General features: G+C 38.9%; 1 protein-coding gene across 1 annotated transcript in view; it reads left to right on the plus strand.

Moving 5' to 3' along the window:
- LOC149023237 (RING-finger, DEAD-like helicase, PHD and SNF2 domain-containing protein) overlaps positions 1 to 21,069 on the plus strand; it is an 82,553-nt gene that overhangs the window by 12,999 nt on the left and 48,485 nt on the right. Inside the window, exons 7-10 of the mRNA XM_089143790.1 lie at positions 2,295 to 2,550; positions 18,549 to 18,789; positions 18,878 to 19,041; positions 19,152 to 19,778. Of these exons, the coding sequence (XP_088999916.1) occupies positions 2,295 to 2,550; positions 18,549 to 18,789; positions 18,878 to 19,041; positions 19,152 to 19,778 (1,288 nt within the window). The remainder of the gene's footprint in view (positions 1 to 2,294; positions 2,551 to 18,548; positions 18,790 to 18,877; positions 19,042 to 19,151; positions 19,779 to 21,069) is intronic.

Below are 21,069 nucleotides of genomic sequence, written 5' to 3' on the forward strand. Positions count from 1 at the left end.
GAATTCTTTGGAACAGATTTTCCTTAATGGTACACTGGTTCGTTTCTAGATTGCCAAGCTATTGTTCTTTTATTGATTTTCAGAAGTCTTGTCTTTATTCTTAATCGAACATTCAGTGGGCCCCTGTGGATACTGAGTTATTTGAAACAAATTTTCCCTAATTCTGTACTGGTTCTTTTCTCTGGAAGATTACAATGTGAATTGTGGAGGCGTTTCCTAAAACTTTTAGCACATCTGTTTGGGTGTCTTTGCAGGGAAAGAAAAAATATCCTTGAGAAAGTATTCACACCCAAATGTTTTCCATAGAAGAAGTGGGAGAAACTGCGAAGAGAAGAGCGAACGGCATGGAAAGTTCTCTCCCTTGTTTAATCAAATAACATTGTGAATGAAGTCTGATAATAACACAAGGATCCCCTGGCTGAAAGCTCAAGTGGGCCCCCCAGGATGGCTCCAAGAAGCCTCCATAAGCTAGTTGAACCCTTTGAGGGGTATTTTGGGCATTTTAGTCCATAATTTACCTCTGAAATTAATTTAGGAATTTTCCAAAATATTTGTTGAGTCCCGTTTGTTGAGTTGAGTTAGGGTTGGTTTTGCTTAAGAGTTCAGTTTGATTTAAAGTTGATTGCTTTAGTGTTAAGTTATTTCATTAGCATGTGCTTAAAAAGATAAAGTGTGTGAGAAAGATCCAATCTAAGGGTTGTAATCTCGTAGTAATTTGATTCCTCTTTAAAGTGGGGGTAAGAGTCCAATTCAATATGTGATGGGATCCTATTAGAAAGGATATCCCAGTTGGAGTTAGAGTTTGTTATTTTAGGCTATAAATAGCCTCTCTATGCATTGTTATTTTCAGATTTGATGAATTAAAGAAAATTGATTGTGAATTGCTTTTGTAGCAGGGTTCGAGGGGGACCCTGCGGTTGTCTTTGAGAGTGTTCTTAAGTTGATTTCCAGCATTCAAGTTATGAAGGTTAAAATCATCAAGTCCAGCAAGCTTCTTCAAGTTTCCAGCAAGCCAAGTAAGTCACAGCCCATTCTGCACCACTCCCGGCCTCCCTCTCTTGTCCACAACGCTCCCCCACCCTTCCTTTGCCTTGCGCGACCCTCCCCAACCCCCTGCCCTGCTGTTACAACAATTCAGCACCCTTACCTAGGTCCCATGATTCCCTTAGACCCTTCCTCTAAACCCCACGATCTTCCCGGCCCTTCCTCCACTTACCTTAGCACCTGCAAGCCTCCCTTCCCCTCCTCTCCCACGACACCCAAATCCTAACCCCTTTGGAAACCCTGGTTCCCAACCCCTTATCCAACCCTTTGACTTCCATTAGGATCGCAGGAAGCCATAGACCCAAGTCCTACCCTTATTTTCCTCAATCCTGTCCTATTTCAGTGACTTCAAAATTCTGCATTTCATTTTCAACCTTGAGAATGACAGATTTTATTTATTTATTTATTTTTCTTTTTCAAATCTGAAATTCAATTTACAAAAGGAATCAGATCTGAAATTGAGTTTCAGATGGCTCTAAACAGCAGTGGAAACCCTAAAACCCTTCTCTCTTTCACTAGAACTTCCTGTGCTAAACCCTAAGGTTAGGGAATTGTCAATTTACCCTTTGCCTTAGACCTGGTTGACATCAAAGTCTTTCACCATTCGTCTTTCCTCACCTTTTCAACCTTTCTTTCCCACACATGTTCTAAGGGCCTGTTTGGTTACATGAGCTTGGAGATTCCAAATATCTATAAATTTCAAATCTATAGATTTCAAATCTATGGAGTCTTAATTCATAAAATTAATGGTTTGGTTAACTGAATATGTGGATGAAATCTGTGGATTCATTTGTAATTTTGTGAATACAAAAATGTTTAGTGTTTTCATAGTAGGGATGAAATCTCTGAATTTTCACCTCATACCCATAAATCTACAGATTCACGTTTTTAGTGTAAAAAGATGAATATCTAGATTTCATGAATCCAATGATTTTCACAACCAAACGGGTATAAATCTCGCATTCATGAATCCAAAGATTTCAAATCTCTGGATTCATGTAACCAAACAGGCCCTAAGAGAATCGAACACAGGATAATTATGATGTAATCAATAGTCCGAATATGGAATCAACCATAAATGATGCTAGGCATGTAGGTATCTTGCTTTCATTATTGATTGTATGGACACTCTGTTGGCCTCCTGCAGATATTGAGTACTTTGAGGCAGTCATCATGATGTTTAACATAAAATCTGTGACCTTAAAGGTTATTTTTTTTCACATTGTTTTTTATTTTTTATTTTTATATAGGTATCCGGTAATTCCAACTTTGCTTACTAGAATACTGTGGTGGAGGATTTGTTTGGATGAAGCTCAAATGGTGGAGAGTAATGCTGCTGCTTCAACAGAAATGGCATTGCGATTGCATGCTAAGCATGTCTGGTGTATTACTGGAACACCTATACAGCGAAGATTTGATGATTTATACGGACTTCTACGATTTCTTAGAGCAAGTCCTTTTGATGTCCATAGGTGGTGGGTTGAAGTTGTAAGAGACCCATATGAGGTATGGCGATTAGTGGTCTTGTGACTCTTGCCTCCTTTTCCATAATTATTGATTTTCCCTAAAACCAATAACTTTGCTAGGTGGATTTCAACTTCTGTGAAGGGGAGTGCTAGATTACTGTGGGTAGATGCACTTTTCAGTGTGCTTCACATTTAATTCCTGGGGCGGGGGTTGGATTACAATAAATTGGAATGTTTTGAATGAAATGTGCATGGAACTTACCTTCTTCTGATTCAAATGTTGGAACAAATGCAAGCGGGCCTAGTATTAGTACTCATTTCACGATCGTGGACTGATCTTTATGTCCTTACCTGAAATTCTCTCACTGGGAAATTATTGTTTGTCTTGATGCTGTGAGGCTTCAACAATAGATGTATGGGGCTCCTTCCCTACATCAAAAGCAGGGCAGGAAAGTCGTATTTATCTTCAAATAAGTGAGAAAGATAAAACTTTTGAATGTGAAAATCTTAGGATGCTCTTTGTTTCACGATGATTAGAATGTGAGTCTCTCTTTAAAATCTTAGGATTGGAAGCGAGATGGGATCCTGGCATAGGCCGCAAAAAAATTATGCCATATAGTCCTGCTATTAAAATAATTTTTCTGATATTTTTCATTTCTTTGTGCCAGTGTCCAGTGGTCAGGTGATTAGGAAATTAAGAAAACAAAATAGAGGTTGGTGGTGAAGTTGTATACACTTGTGTTACAAGGATTAGTCCTGGATTAGTCATACACTCTGCAAATTGCATGCCTACACCTGTATGAAGCCTTCTTATTATCCCTTGAAAAGAAAGAGAGGGGGGCGGGGGGGGGGGGGCAAAGAGCAAACGGGAAATAAGAATACTAGAGAGAGTACCTTACCACCGTGGTCTGCCAGAGGAGTAGATGCCTTGACATTACCACCAACATAAGTCACTGTTGTTACTGTCCCTCCATCGTTGTTCCAGACTTGGTTCAGTGATCTAATTAATGTAATTCTAGCCCAGTTTAAGTTCTAGGGGTAAGAGGGTCTTTTTTCTTCCCTTTTTTCATGTTAGTCCTAGATTCTATTTACAGACTCCGGGATTTAGGGGGGGTTGGGTTGTGTTTTAGTTTTGTTAGAAGGGTAAACTGGGCTATTCTAAAGCTATTCCTATTTCATTATCTGTTCCTGTTTTCTTTTCCTATACCGTTTTAACTGCAGGAATAAAGCCAAGAAGTATTTGAGGCTTCACAAGTTCTCTGTGAAGATCCACAAGAAGTCCTGGTTTGTTCTCTCCTTTTTTTTTTCTTTCTTCTCTCTTCCTTATTCCAAGTAAACTTGACACAGTATCAGAGCCGAATCATTAGCAGTAGTGCGACCTCCAGTGGTGTTCTCCTCTTTCAGATTTCTCCTTCCTAGACTTAAAAAGCTACTGCCGAAAGCTACCGTGCAGTTCCTACATTCTCTTGGGTGGGGGACAGCACTGCTGCATGGTCTTTGGACTTTTGGAGAACTAGTTTATGGAATGATGAAGAAGAACTAGGTCTTCTTTGTGATATTGTGGAAGGGCAGCTATATATCGTGTTAGAAACTAAGCCTTTAATAATCTAAACAGTAGCTTAACTAATTAAGAGAACAGAGAAGAGAAGCTGAGGAAAAATCACAGCAGCAAGGATCTGCTATTCTAGCAAAAGACTCCTAGAACACAACCTCTTATTTATAGAACTCAAACGTCTAGATTACAACTTGAGAAGCAAGCCATCTTGCCCTCTAAAAAGGAAAGAATAATACATTTCAAGAACTCATGAAATCGTCCAAAATTGAAAGAACCAAAATGGGAAATGTACGAAATTATAAAGAACTTGAAAATAGAAACTATATTTTCTAATTCTCCTAAACCTTTATCACTAAGGAACCTTTTCCAAGAAAGGAAAGTAGGCAACTCTTGAGCAGACCAAGGGTTGTCCAAGCCTTGCACACCAAGGCAGCAGCCTTGGACCTTGCGCAATTCTCGACACTCCCCTCAAGCCGGAGCATACCAGTCTCCCATGCCAAGTTTGCAACAGATAGATTGAAAACTAGGCCTGAACAGGGCTTTGGTGAACAAGTCAGCTAGCTGGTTAGTAGAACTCATAAGGGGAGTCTGAATAATCTTCTTCTTGACTACATCACGAATAAAGTGATAGTCCACCTTTATATGCTTCATCCTCTTATGGAACATTGGATTATTGGCAATATAAGTAGCAGCTTGATTATTATAGAACATCTTCATTGGGGTGGAGATTGGAAATCCCATTTCCTTCAACAAGGAACAAAGCCGCATCAATTCGGCAGTAGTGTGGGCCATGGCTTTATACTCTGGTTCAACACTAGACCAGGCAACAATAGATTGCTTTTTACTTCTCCAAGTTACAATATTTTCACCAATTAAGGTACAATAACCTGTAGTAGATTGGTGACCAACTATAGATCCTGCTCAATCTGCATTAGAAAAGGCAACCAAATCCGTAGTCCGATTTGGTCGATAGATAAGCCCTTTTTTGGGTGCACTCTTGAAATACCAAAGTACTCATCTTTGCATCCCAATGGGCCTTTTTAGGAGACTGCATAAACTGACTCAACTCACCAACATGGTGAGATAAATAAGCTTCCCAATAAGACTCTGTGAAGGTGGACATCATCAAATGAGTCACCATTATCCAATCCTAACTTCAACTAAGGATCCATGGGAATGTCAGTAGGTTTAGAGGCAAGCATGCTAGTTTCTGTCGAGGGATCCAACATATTTTCTTTGTGACAAACTAATTCCTTGTTTATTGTGAATTACCTCAATTCCCAGGAAATATTGAAGATTACCCAAGTCTTTGATCTGAAAATATTTCTATAAGTGTGCCTTGACTGTATTAATAGCCTCAACATCACTGTTTGAAAGAATAATATCATCAACCCAAACTGCCATAATGACAATACTACCATCCTGTCATCTAACAAAAATATAATGATGAGAATAACATTGGACAAATCCAGAAGTTTCCATAGTCTTCCTAAAATTTTCAAGCCAAGCCCGTGGGGATTGTTTGTGTCCATAGATTGCTTTATGAAGCCTACAAACACGAGCACTGTCCTCCCCCTGAGCAATGTACCCTGTAGGTTGCTCCATATAATAAGCCTCTTTATTAAAATCACCATACAAGAAAGCATTTTTTATGTCAAGTTGAAAAAGAGGCCAATCATAATTTACAGCTAAAGAAATCAACACATGTACTAAAGTAAGTCTAGCCGTTGGAGAAAAAGTCTCAAAATAGTCCACACCATACGTTTGTGTATAGACTTAGCCACGAATCGAGCCTTGAGCCGTTCAACCGTACCATAAGAATGATACCTAACATTATACACCCATGACCCATCGACAACGGATCACATCTTTTTCAGGAGGTAAGTCTACCAAATACCATCTATAATGAGACTGTAAAGCATCCATCTCCACATCCATGGCAACTTTCCAGCTAGGGATTTTAAGGGCCTCATTATGATGGGTTGGAACATGAATGACAAAGAGAGAAAGGGCAAGACAACGGAAGTTTGGAGGTAGACGAGAAATAGATGCATAATTGGAAATATGATAAACAATGTTAAGAGCGTAAAGTGCAAGTACGAGTACCTTTCCATAAGGCAATTGGTAAGTCATCTAAAGTTGGAGTAGATATCCATGGAAGAATTCACGGTGGAGAGGATGAAGATGGGGCTTCTGTAGGACCAACCTCATCCTCTACTTCAAGAGCGCTAGTATCAACAAGAGCAACCGTACTATCCACAATACGCTCTGCCAACTTACGTTTCCATTGATAAACTTGTAGAGGGACACTGTTGTTTGAAGGAACTAAAGAGGGAATAAGAGGAACATCATTCAAAACATGGTTTTCATCAAACATATATGGACTTGGGTAATAAGGGGTATCCTTAAAAAATGTCTCATTAGCACTTACAAACTGTTTCTGATGAATATAATCATAACATCGAAAACCTTTTTAAGTGCGGGAGTACCCAAGAAAAATACATTTAACAGATTGGGAGAAAGTTTATCCACACTATGTGGTATGTGAACAAAAACACACTTAAGTGTCCCTCCATTTGGAAAAACAATTGAAACAGAGATTTGTGAGAAAGTAAAGTCATAGGCATTCGGTTAATTAAATGGCCAGCTGTAAAAACCGCATCACACCAGTAACTCTTGGGAACATCCATCTGAATTAGAAGAGCTCGTGCAACTTCCAAAAGGTGGCTACTCTTGCATTCAACCACTTCATTTTGTTGTGGAGTGAATGAACAACTGTTTTGATGAATCATCCCAATAGAATCACAAAAGTTAGATATATCAGTTTGCACATATTCTAAAGCATTATCAGATCAAAAATTTTAATAAGAAGAAAAAATTTAGTCTTTATTTCATAAATGAAAATTTAAATATAGATAAGAACTAAAAATTTTATCCAGAAGAAAAAAATTTAGTCTTTATTTCATAAATGAAAATTTTAAATATAGATAAGAACTCAGTCCAATCCTTTAGAAGATACAACCATGTATGACAAGAAAAATCATCTACAAGAGTAACAAAATACCAAAAAGCATGCCTATTACTAACTTTGCAAGGACCCCAATATCTAAATAAACTAGAGAAAACAAAGACTCACTACGAGGGACAAAGCGTGGAGTATCGGTGGCACGATGATGCTTCCCTAATTCACATGCCTCACAATTAAATCTACACACACACTTGAATGAAGGATATAAAATTTTTAATCTAGTTAACGAAAGATATCCTAAATGGTAGTGCCATTGGAGAGCATCTACACCCTCATCAGAGAGAGATGCAGTAGGGGCAATATAGTCTAGATAGTAGAGTTTGTTCCTTTCACACTCTCCACTAATCGATTTCCTTGCGTGGAGATCCTGGAAAATGCAGACAAAGCGAGGGAAGGTATAGGAGATTTAAAGCCTAAAATAGGTGTGAAAGTACTATTAACTATGACATGAGAATTATTAGTGGTAGATTTAAAAAAAGATCTAAAAAGGGATGACTTACCAATCATGTGGGAAGAAGCCGATGATCCAAGGGGTGGATGTAAAAGTGAGAAGATCTGTGTTACCTACATGAGAGAGAGTGGTAGTAGAAGTAACAGTGGATGTGGAGGCAGCTGTCTCAATATTTTGCGAACGACAAAGAATTGGGCTTATATCATCTTGTAGAATTTTACACAAGTCCCTTGAAGATCTAGAGCCACTATTGTTGTTTGTTACTGTGTCAGACTATCAGTACCTACATCAGATACGATATGATTGGCTAGTTGCTTGGCCCACTCTGGCTTTCCATGTTTGGCCCAACCAGCTTCCACCAAGTGTCCAGTTTTACCACAATGAGTGCACATCCGAGATGCCTTATCAGACTGCTAAATACCACGACCTACATAGGATTTAATAACTCCCCCTGAATGACGACCACGTCCCTTTCCACGGGAAGTAGTTAGGGCAGAACACTCTCCTTTAGAACTATTTCTAGGAGAACTCCCTTCAGGCAAGGCAATCTATTGAAGTCTTGAATATGCTTCATTGAGGCTAGGGACATGCTCACCAACTAGAAGATGTCCTTTGACGGATTTTAGTTCAGGGTTCAATCCTACAAGAAACTTTAGATGCAAAAAACTCATTCTGTTGTGCCTTAAGCTTCTCTATATTTGTATTGAGATGTTGAGAGACATTCAACTCCTCCATCATGCCCTTAAAGGAGTTGTAATAATCCTACAAAGAGTTGTTAGCTTGCTGAAACTGAAATAATTGTTTATAAATACTATAAATCCAAGTCACTTTTTTAGCCTAGGATTAGGTTTCTTGCAAATCATCCCATATTTCTTTGGTAGTTTTGTGGAACATAACATTGGCTGCTATGTCAGGTCTCATGTTATTCCACATCCAAATTTTGATGATTGCATTATCTTGGGTCCAACTAGAGTAGGACTCGTTAGTTTTAGTAGGAGGTTCAGCCTCAATAAACTATACCTTTTGCAAGTATATAAACTCGAACAACTTCGGACCAAAGCAAATAATTAGAACCACCTTTGAATTTGATGGAAGTAATCTGAACATTCACCGGATCAATTTGTGATCCCTTGGATTCTGAAGTATTTGTAATCGAATCACTAGTAATTGAAGACATTAGAACTGAAGTAGATATCACCCAACCAGTAAGGTAGAAGCTCAAACCAGTATCCTGGAACTTGAAGTAAAAATATCAACAGAAATTCAGCAGAATTCAGGCTGAACGGGAAGAAAAAGGATCTGCAAAGTGCAGAAATAATGGCAGGGGGTATAAATGAGGATGTAATCTAAGTTTTAGGACTTTTGAAAGTAGGGTAATAAGTAGAAGAGATCAGTTCACATGAATACTTGATCTAATAGTATATTAGGTGCAGCATTAGGTGGTTGTGCACCAAAGAAAACAGAACACAAAAACGAACTTCAGAAGAAAAGATGGGAACAACACTGTTTAGACTAAAAACTGCTCTTATACCATGTTAGAAACTAAGCCTTAATCTAAACAGTAGCTGAACTAATGAATAGAACAGAGAAGATGAAAGAAAAGAAGAGAAGAGAAGAGAAGATGAGGGAAAATCAGAGCAGCAAGGATCTACAATTCTAGCAAAAGACTCCTAGAATTGCGGCCTCTTATTTATAGAATTCAAAAGTCTAGATTACAACTTGAGAAGCAAACCATCTTGCCCTCTAAAAAGGAAAGAAAAATACATCTCAAGGACTCGTGAATCTGTCCAAAAAAAAAAAAAAACCAAAAAAGAAGTATATAAAATTCGAAAGAACTTGTAAATAGAAACTATACTTTCTAATTCTCCTAAACCTTGATCACTAAGGAACCTTTTCCAAGAAAGGAATGTAGCAACTCATGAGCAAACCAAGGCTGTCCAAGGCTTGTGCAACAAGGCAGAGCCTTGAACCATTTGCAATTCTCAACATGTCATATTCCAGGTATTTTGTGTTTGTGATTCAATTTTTAATCAATTGTTGGGGGTATTTTCTGTTTTTTGAGAATATACTCTTGTGGGTTCTCTTTTTGGGTAGGTCTCTTTCGGGTATACAGCTGCTATTAGTTTCTGATTTCTGGCTTCTACTTTTTTGTTTCTCTTATTCTAAAAAGGCTTATTTGTTTAGAAGGGATGTAAACGCAGTCTTTGGGTGAAGGAAACTGAGGGCTGCCCAGGAATTTCCAGCAAAGAGGAGGGTTATCCTAGGGTTTATAGGGTATTCTATTACTCTAAAACCCTTCTGTAATTTGAACTCATATCTGAATTTTAACAAAAACCAGAAAACTATGGTTTTTTTTTGAAGGGGGGGGGGTTCGGCTAGGATGGGGGAAGGCCTGCACTTGCTGTTCTGTAATTTCAGAACGTGTTTTCACTTGTCTGGAATGTAGGGTATGGTGAAGTTGCAGTAGGTTCAAATTTTAGAGGTTTAAAAATAATTTGCAGAAATTTCTGAGGAAGAAGATGATATGCAGGTATTTTCTAGAACTACAGAAACTAGGTTCAGTTGGGGAATTAAGAGTAGGACTTAAGGTTTGGGGGAAGGATGCAATCCTAGGGAAAGAAGAAAGGGAGGTTAGGGGCTGGGAAGGTGGAAGTTGTGGGGGGTGGGATTCTAGGGCTGCTGTGGGGAAGAGGAATGGGTGGGGAGACCCACGGGTGCTAGGGCAAGTGGGGGAAGGGTCGTGGGGTTGAGGGGTAGAGGCTAAGGGGCTGCAGGGGAATTTGGGGGGGGGGGGGTGTGTGTGTGTGTGTGTTGCTGGCTGCAGCAGCAAGGGGAGGGGGTTTCAGGGGAAGGGCTGGAGATGAAAGGCAGGGGTAGGATTTGTAGATGAAGTGATGTCAATACTTGTACCATTTGACTGTTTTTGTTTCTCCTGCCGGTGCTAGACTACTGGTGGAAATTGAACTAGCACCTCATCTGGTTCAAGGAATACATGTAGTTCTTTAGTTGAACCACAATCTGGTTCTCTCTCAGGCAACGACTCCGACCTAGGTGTCTCAGTAGGAAACGGCACCACACAGGTAAAAGAGGGGGGGGGGTCAAACTTATCTTCAAATTATTGATTTGGATCATAATACGTCCTCAAAGAAAGTGACATCAGTTGTGATAAAATGACGCTTAGTCAGAGGGTCAAAGACTTTGTATCTTTTTTCGTACCGAGAATAACTTAGAAAATACACTTATGAGCCTTGGCTGAAAACTTGTCTTTTGATTGAGGTGCACAGCCAAAAACTTTGGTTGAGATAGAAAATAGAGGCAACTCTGGATAAATAACTCGAAAGGGTATCTCATATTGCGAAACTGATGTGAGCCGCTAAAGGGGTAACCGCAGAGGTGTTGAGCCTAATTCAAACCCACTGATGGGATTCGATTTATCAGTGTATAAGCTATAAGTATTGCATTACACCCATATTGCTTGGGTACACTCATATGGAACATTAGGGACCTTGCTACTTCTAAACAAATGTCTATGTTTATGCTCAGCTACACCATTTTGTTGTGGTGTATATGAGCTACTAGATTGAAGGATGCCTTTAGTAGAACATAAATCAGAAATTTTGCGTGTACTCCAAAGCAAGGAAGAAAATTCGACAAACAGAATTCGACCGCAAAAGGCGAACGACGCGGCGAAACGATCAAACGGATACTTTACCAAAATTGGAACTCAATCGGGCCTCATATGGACCAAATGATTTGGATCTTGTAACACCTATCAAGCATAACAAACACAATGGAACTAGTATTTGTAAAAACAAAACTATTGAAAATTTATCATCAAGATACTAACAAAGAGCGAGCAACAGCATGAATCAACAACATACATGAATTGTTTGGTAGAATGGTTACATATACAACAAGTCAACAAAATAAAATGACCGACTAGATCAAGTGATGGTGTCTCAAATATATTAAGCTAAAGCCTATATATCATATATACATAAAATAAAAATACATAATTTTAGAAAATAATTATTAAAATAAAAAATGAAAAAATAGTAGCAAATAATAAAAGATAAGTTTAACAAAACACAATTATAGACATAGTCCTAGGCTAAACATAATTAATTTCAAGGCAAACAAGATCATAAGGCAGAACAAAACAAAAAAAAAAAGGGGGGCGTTGGGGGGCTCATGCCACTATTGCTGGAGTCCTTTGTAGTTGTTGTGGCGAGGAGGGTTTGGAGGCAAAAATGAGCAAAAGTGGGTGAAGGCAAAGGAGTAGTGAAAATTAGGTGAAAATGGGATGAAATCAACAAAAGCAAGGAAAACAAGTTGGAATGCCGATATGTCGAAATGTTGGTCGAAATGGTCGAAATTTCGGTCAAAATGGTCGAATTCGCGTCGAACGTATGGATACATTCGGCCTACTACTACTTTCGTTCGATTTGGATTTTCGGCATTTCGGTCGAAATTTCGACCATTTCGATCGAATTTTCTTCCATGCTCCAAAGCATTGTCAATACGGAAAAATTTGACTGACGTTTAAACTGAGTAGAAATTTCAGCAAAAAAAATCTGTAAGTATTTTTAAAACTTCAGTCCCATCCTTTATTAGAAGCAACCAGGTAAATCTTGAAAAGTCATTTGCAAAAATAATAAAGTACTGAAAACCAAAACAATTTGGAATGTGACAAGGTCCCCAAGCATTGGAATGAACTGAAAAAAACAAACATATACTTATAGGTTTGGCTTTGGCAGGAAAATTTGTCCCACAATGTTTATCTAACTCATATGCCTCACACTTTGTTGAAGTAACATCCTTGCAATCAGGCAATACCAACCTAAATCTATTAGAAGAAAGATGTCCCAAACTATAATGCTAGTCCAATAGAGACACATTGTAGGCCTTCATAGTAGAAGAATCAAAATTGGTGAAGTAGTGCAGCCCATCTTTCTCAATTCCTCCACCAATCCTCCTTTTGGTCCGAAGATCCTGAAAGTCAGAAAAAGATGGAAGAACAAGACAAGATAGTGTAAGGCTTTAGCAACATGATGTATATAAATAAGATTTACTTGAAATTTAGGAATAAATAAAACAGAGGAAAGGTTCAAGTTTGGTAAAGGTGAAACACTTCCATTATCGGTAGCGGAAGATTTTTCACGATTAGTCATAACAATAGCAGTAGGGTTAGGAAACTCAGAAAAATTTGAAAATAGAGATGAACTATTTGTCATATGTTTGGATGCTCTAGAATCTACTATCTACTTATCTAGGAATCCGAAGCATGAGACTTAGGAAATATACCTGTTTGGATGAGATTGGAAGTGGATGTACTTTGGCTTTACTAGGATTTGATTGATGTCAACATTAGGAGATGAGGAGCTTGTAGATACGTTGTTTGTGGTATTTTCTCTAGTAGATGTTGTCATATTAACATAATTCTCACTCAGGACGACCATGTTTGTCTCAACAATTGTCTTCATTGTGATTTGTTTGCCACATGAAGTACAAAATCAGTTTCCCTTGGATAATTTGGAGGAGTATGTCCTCCTCCCCTTCCTTGTTCATTACCCCTTCCGCATGATGGATGGGAATCATGACTAGCAACCACACCTGCATTCTCCTTGCTTCCTTGGGTGCTTTTTTGTCCATTAATACATAATAACATGTGCATCACTTAAAGAAGGAACTGTTTCAGAAGTTAAAGTTGACTTCTACCTATAGAAAACTCTGGATCTGGACCAGCTAGGAATTTTGAAACATAAAATTCAGCAGTTTCAAGATAAGGTGTAAGAGGCTGATGTTGCTGCAACTCTTCAATCAATCCTTTGAATCCACTGTAATGCTCCGTCAATGGACGACCATTCTGAGAATAACTGAACATTCAATCATGTAGGTCATAAGCACGCAAAATGTTTTTTCTTGATCAAAGGAATTGCACAAGTCCTCCTATGGCTTTGGATGTATCATGAAATATAATGTTATTTGCAATGGAAGAATCAACACTATTCTAGATCCATACCTTAACCACAACATCTTCACGAGTCCACATTTCATGTGCAAAAATTGTAACCGCATCCTTCGAATCAACTCAGGGACAAATATTTTTTTACATACTTTGATTTTCCTTAGGCATGGATAAATGCGCACATCGCCTTCATTGAAAGAAAATAATTTTCGGCTCTTTTCAATTTAATATTTGTGATTTGGAAGTGTATATCTTCCTTGGACAGAGTTTTCGAAGGATCAACCATGGTGGAAGCTTACAAAACAAGTTACGGACAATACTAAGGATCATGGTGGGAGATCTCGCTCTCGAGCGAGATGTTGCCACCTCAAAATACCAAGATCTTGACCGAGATGGCGAGATCTCGGTCGAGATATACCATTTTTGTGGCGTAAACTCAGTGCCCATCTCGGTGGGTTTTAGGGCCTCGATTGGGTTGAAACTTGGTATTTAGCGTATTTAAGGCCTTTTGAACACACTGGTGGCCATGGAATTGTGAGAAAATAACCTTAAGTATGTCTTCTAAGTCAACCCTATGTGTAAAACCAAAATGCTATGAAATGCAAGGTTAGACAACATGTAATGTAGAGATATCAAGTGATTCAAGTTATCAACTATCAATTATCAAATACATTATACATCAAATTATCAAATAACTTAAATGTCTTCCAAATTTTACTACCATAAGAAGTTTTAGTAAGTCATAAATCATAATCCATAAGTTCACAAGATTGCAAGAGTATCACTCAACATTCTGCATCAACTGATTCTGAACGGTGGCTACATATGACTCCCAAGTCCACTCATCATTGTAGTACGTCACATATCGGTTTATGTGGGACCGATATGTCTCCATGTTAGAATACTGGAGGAATAGCATTGTCGGGTAACCGTCAATCATGGGTGGGTGAAAGAGCCATTGCTGCTCTTACTGTTCGTGCTACTATTGAATATATGGGTAGGGGTTTCTAAACTAGTTAGCCAATAGCCCACCTTCACTCCCATATGCGTATATTCCAGGTGTAGGGTCTTGAGGAATAGCATGATCTCCATAAGAAGAATACCCAGTGTAATCTGACTTGGTGCTATGATCCCTGTATAGGTACTCTGATAACTGCCAACTGGCCAAACTCTGTTGTTGTGAACCACTGTACCATGATCTAGGCTCATGCTTCCCATGTTCAATTCAAGATCTTGCATGCTCGCATCATCATTTGTTTTGTCCCTGGTTTGATATGCTCTTCCTACTCTTGGTATAAGTCTGGGCGATAGGGGAACCACGGCTCGCATGTGTCAGATGACTCGGACCTGGTGAAGGTGACTCCTTTTGTTGACCCTGACTCCCACCAGCAACACCACCAGCCTGACTGCCTCCATGACTCGATGGCTGACTTGGAGCGATGGTATCATTGGCATCATCTTAACTCCCACTACTAGACATCACCTCAGCTAGTTCAAGTTGACTAGGTGGCTCCACAAATGATACACTCGGTCCTGCTGATGCAACTACAACAACCTGACCTCATTAGAAGACATGTGGTCAGCCACAATATCTAGGCCCATGGTAGCAACAATGGTAGGATCCGGCTGCCCTCCTGGCCCATCCAACACTGGGCCACCTCGATCCCTCACCCACTGATATATACATCGTCTTCTTCATCCTCTACAGGGGGCTCGTGGAATATATCAGTCAATTGGTTCCCAATTTTCGTCATCCATATCATCTTGTATGTGTCCTATTCTCAACCTCATGTTGTAATGCACATACCCTAAGTCCTTGAGCCTCTTACTCCCCAATCTGTTCCGTACCTTACTATGGATGAGCGAGAAGGTGCTCCAATTTCTCTCGCAACCAGAGGATGAGCAAGTTTGTGAGAGTACTTTAATTGCTATGTTCCTGAGATTTGGCAAACTAGTTCCATATAACATCCACCAGTCAGTTGCATAACCAAATATAATAATGCATTAGGCAAGTAAATCTTATTACTTATATAACTTATGGGTTATAGTCTTATGGACTTATCAATTATCACTTATAGAGTTATAGTAATGGACTATTTACCAAGATCAATTTTTTGGCTTAGTTACAACTGCATAAGGCTTTCCAAAACTCCCAGAGGCATCCCTAAACTCCCTGATATGTACACCAATTGTTCAATTATTGTACATTTACTACTGTATATGCACTAATGCAAGAAGTTGAAGAAACAATTAAATAAGTTCTCATCTCTCCATGATTGTCTCCTGCATGATGGGATTTGGCACAAGCTTTTCCACCACGCCTTGCACCACAGTCATCAACCTTACATTAAGCCCCAGATCATTCTTGTAATGGTACTTTGGGTTGATTTAGTAAGTTTGCATTGTGAAAATAAAAAATTTGGTTAGTTAGTTGTTTACTTGTTTATAAATTATAAGTTAGAACAAATTAACAATGTAAATTAAAGTATACAACAAAAACTTAAAGACTTAAAAGTGACTCACCAACCAAGTGCAAAGGATGCATCAAGTGTGTCTCCCATTTATTCATTCTCTCGTAGGATTTGAAGGAGCCAGGGGCAGCAGCTCTAGCCAACTCTTTTATTTGCTGGAGGGCAGCATAAATGTGGGGCATTGTGGGCTTCTTCTCTGAATCCACCATCCTTAAAACAAATACAATAGGCTCTAAAATGCCCACTTTCCTATTCAACTGCCTCTAAGAGGAATCATTAGCAATGGTTTGTTGGACTACTATTGTATCAGGATGGCTAGATCCATGCCAATTAAACTACTCCTCACTTGCAAACATGTGCTATAGACCCACCACTTTCTTCTGAAAGTTTTTCAAAGCTACATAGTTGGTGGTGAATCTAGTCAATCCAAGTTTGATGATATCACCCTTACAGTGGTTCTTCATCATCTTCAGCACATAACCATGGGTATAAATAAAATTACTGATCCTTTTAGCCCTCTCAACCACAATATTGATTGACTTTTTCTTCCTCAAGTCCTTTAACATAAGATCAATCGAGTGTGCTGTACATGGTGTTCAAAAGAGGTGGAGATCCTGCTGCTCTTCTTCTTCATCAACATTTCACTAGCTTTCTTGAAGTTAGCACCATTATCTGTGATAATTTGGACAACATTACTTGGCCCTACCTCGAGGACCACCTGCCTAAAAAGCTTGTAAAGGTAGTCAGCATCTTTGATTTTATCTGAGGCATCCACTGACTTAAGGAAGGATGTCTCTCCATTGCAACTCACCATGAAATTAATGATGGACTATCTAGTAGGACCAATCCATCCATCAACAATCACAGTAATACCATATGTAGTCCATCTTTCCTTCAATGAACCAATGTATTCCTCCACCTCTTGCTTCACATTTGGTAAATATTTATTCATTACTTGCCAAGCTGTTGGGCCTTTAAACCCTACACCTACCTTAGTAACTGCATTGATCATCCCCCGATAGTATGATGTTTTGGCTACTTGGCTACAATGTTGTTGTAGAGCATGAATTTGCTAATCGTCTACCTAGCTTCCTCCTCCCTACTGCCTTCTCTACCTCCAACAAACATATATGGAATGCTTATTTGATAGGTGTCTTAATGCTTTGAAGAGGGAGGGGTCTTGGTCAAATGTTGCATCATAATGTGCAGTCTACCTCCTCTTTTCAGTCCTCTCACTTCCCTCACTTCCATGAAAAACAAAATTGAGGTTTTTGAAGGAAAATAGAAAAATAGAAGGTGACGTTCAACCTTAGTTACCAAAAACCAGGGAAAGAGGCGGCAGTACTTTGCTATTGCAATAACCAACAATATCTTCTCAATATTTTGAGAAACAAGAAAATAAAATGATGCAACAAGTCATGATCTAGGTCCTACAACATAGTATCAGGTTAGGAGTCTATGTGGGACACTGGGATATTACAAGATCCAGCAGCATATGTGGGTTCTATTTCCTTGATCCAGGTCCTACAACATAGTATCAGGTTAGGAGTCTATGTGGGACACTGGGATAATGCAAGATCCATCCACAACTTCTATCTTTGGAAATAGAAGTTGTGGAAATATTACCCAAATGGTACCACTTTCCCATATTGCATGTACTTCATATCGTACCAAATAAATTATTGGCACTCACTATCCTCCCATGGTAAGTTGTTTCTTCTCTATTTTATGTCGATAATAACTATCATTATCATGGCATCAAGATGACCATGGCTCTAGGGAAGGTTAAACAAAAAAGAGGCAAGGGAGCAAGGTGTTCTCGGTGATTCTGTGATGGAATTGGACTCCTTTGCACTACCTTGATAACTATGATAATTACACGGATCAATTCGCTTTTCCTCTTTAATGCACCTCATTAAATGCAAAAGTTGAATTCTGAAAATGAGTTGTTAAGACAACTATCCATTAGATTTATGATCGAATCTGTCCACATCTAGCTGTGAGATTGAGATTTCTTCTATACCATTGGTGGACCATTATCCTCTGGCATCAGATTCATTAGATCTGATAGATCTGAATCACTGCTGTAATGTAAATCACCCAGAATATTGTCCATCGAGGGAGGTGCAATTGAATCAACATGAATATTTGGAAATCCAGTCAAAATGACTAAGGAAGTTGTGAATAATATTCTTTCTCCCGTTTTACATGTAAAAGATAATTATTGATGCATGCAGCAGTTTTTCCAAAATTTCCATGTAAACCATCCCTCGCAACTGTTATTGTTATTTTTCATTTTGGGCTGGGTAGGGGGTTGGTTTGATTGAGGAAATTGACCTGTGCTGATTTGTACCAAGTAAAAAAATGAGCTATCTACCCCCTGGTAAACCTCCAGGTGCCTACCTAGGTGCCCCTGGTAAACCTCCAGGTGCTTATTGTATTGTTCATTGCTTTTCCGGGTTTCGTAGTGGATTTCCTGTTTTTTTGTTTTGAGGAAGCTACATGTTTGCTTGTAGCATTTATTTAACACTCATTCCCCATTTCTGATGTGCTCTCCCATTCCAGAAGAGAAAGAAAGGAGCTGTGGAATTTGCTTGGAAATTCTTTAAAGAAATCATGTGGCGTTCATCCAAAGTACATGTGGCTGATGAGTTACAGCTGCCTCCACAGGAGGAGTGTCTATCATGGCTCACTTTCTCAGCCATTGAGGCACATTTTTATGAGAGGCAACATGAAACCTGTGTGAGTTGTGCCCGTGAAGTTATTGAAAATTTCAAGGATGATATTCATAAAAGGAAATATCTAGGTATTTGTTATTTTGATGCTTGTAATTTGAAGTATTGAATAGCACAATCTCAGTCTAATGACACATTATCATTGTCTCTCCCTTCCAGGTTGTGAATCATCTGCCGCTGATTTATTTCTTACCCATAATGAGGCTTCTAAGCTCCTCAGCTCACTTTTGAAGCTTCGCCAGGCCTGCTGCCATCCTCAAGTAGGTAGTTCTGGGTTACGTGCATTGCAGCAGTCTCCGATGACCATGGAGGAGATATTGGTGGTGAGTTTCATTTGGGACTTTATGAAATTTTTAGTTTCATATGTTTCCACCACAAATTTTAGTGGTTGAGTCTTCCTGTTCCCATTGTTTAATACATTTATGTTTTGTAGGTTCTCATGGGTAAGACAAAAACAGAAGGGGAGGAAGCTTTACGGAGATTGGTTGTGGCCCTGAACGGACTGGCTGGAATAGCCATAATTGAGCAAGATCATGCTCGAGCAGTATCTTTGTACAAAGAAGCACTCACATTAGCTGAAGAGAATGCTGATGATTTCCGATTGGATCCCTTGTTGAATCTTCACATTCATCATAATCTGGCTGAAATACTTTCAGTTACTTCAGGTTATACACAAAAATGCTCACCAGTAGGAGAACAGCTCCCTGGGAACACTAAAGCAAACACAGCACAAGTACATGAAACTGATGAGTTTCTACAGTACCCACTGAAGAGACAAAAATTGAGCAATGATGTTGACATGGGTATAACTTCTGGTGTTACACGTCAAGAACAGCAAGAGAAATCACCTGATTTTATGTCTAACCTATCTGAAATGGGTGTTGGAAGAACAGAAGTTGTGGTCCAGGCAGAACATGATACACAGACCACAATATTACCTAGCTCATTTAGTTACAGTTCTTTGAGAACAACTTGTGAAAACATTAAACAGAAGTACTTGTCAGCATTCATTTCTAGGCTGTCATTGGCTCAACAAGATTTTAAAGTCTCATATGTGCAGGTACCTGTTCTATTCAACTTTCCTTTTTGAGAACCATTTGGGGGAAGGGAACATACTTTTGTATGTTTGAACACATTAAGAATTCACTCTGAAGTGTTTGACACTTCTTTGTCTGAACTAAAAGTCCACAAAACTCTAATTCAAATAAGTTAAAAATGTATCAAAATTCATAAGGAAATGGAATTGTTCAGTCCTGATGGTGGAAGCAGTGAAAGAGATCATGCACCTGATAGGAGACTTCAGTCCAATGAATATGATGTGGCATAGGAACTCTACCATTTTGATTAGGACTCTTTGACATAAACTGTAAAATCAGAGTCATCACTGAGCCAAGCCAAGGTGAAGGCACCCCAGCTACAGGTATATTTGCCATATTCAATGTCACATGTATGTTTTCTGTGTTAAGATTTCCAAGTTTGGGTATGACTTCCTTGAAATATAGTGACTGGTTGACTTGGAAATTGGAATAGCTGAGGCACCACCTTGACTGCTATATGTAAAACAAGATGCTGTAGTAGTACAGCAAAAAAAAAAAAAAAAGAAAGATAGGGTTTGCAACTCTGAGATGAAATAATAGCTGGGATGACTTTGAATAATGGCATGTGACATTATAGTCAAGCAGTAACAAGGTTCCCCCCCCCCCCCCCCCCCCCCCCAAAAAAAAAAAAAAAAAACCCAAAAAGCCTCAACCCTAGAACTAAGACCAATTGGTGCACCAAGGGCTGGCCGAATTCTATCCAGGAGTATTTTGGTCATTTTGTTCACTCTTTTGGAGCCTTAGTAGGGCTAGTCAGATGTAGACTACTGCAGGATTTCATGTCTACTTGTAATTTTAAGTTTAGTTACGTTCCTTGTCCATGTGGGAGTCCCGGTTGAAATCAACTTTAAGGTAAGATTCCTCTTGGATAATTGTTATTTTATTTTGGTTATTTTCCTTTCTAAGTTGTTGAGTTGTAAAGGAGTTTCCAATCCAAATGGATTCCCTATGAGTTGTAAAGGATTTTCCAATCCAAACTGGATTCCCTAAGGCTGCATTTGTTTGCTGGAATAAAGGTGGGGTGGGAAAATTTTTGAAAAAGCAAAATTTTCTTGCTTTTCCTTTAAATTCCAAAAGTGTAAATTGTTTGGTTGCTTGGAGTGGGAAAGTGAGAGACAAGTTTCCTTGAATCAAGGAAACTTGTCTAGTGAGGTGGCAACCCAAGCTTCCCACCCCAAGCCTTTTCAAAACCCCACAAATTTGGTGGGACTTTGTGGAAAAGTTTGGAAAAGTAAAAAGTGAGACCCACCACTA

Source organism: Hakea prostrata, chromosome 2 (assembly GCF_041222555.1).
Source record: "Hakea prostrata isolate BN-2017 chromosome 2, UWA_Hpros_2, whole genome shotgun sequence".
Lineage (NCBI taxonomy): Eukaryota > Viridiplantae > Streptophyta > Magnoliopsida > Proteales > Proteaceae > Hakea > Hakea prostrata.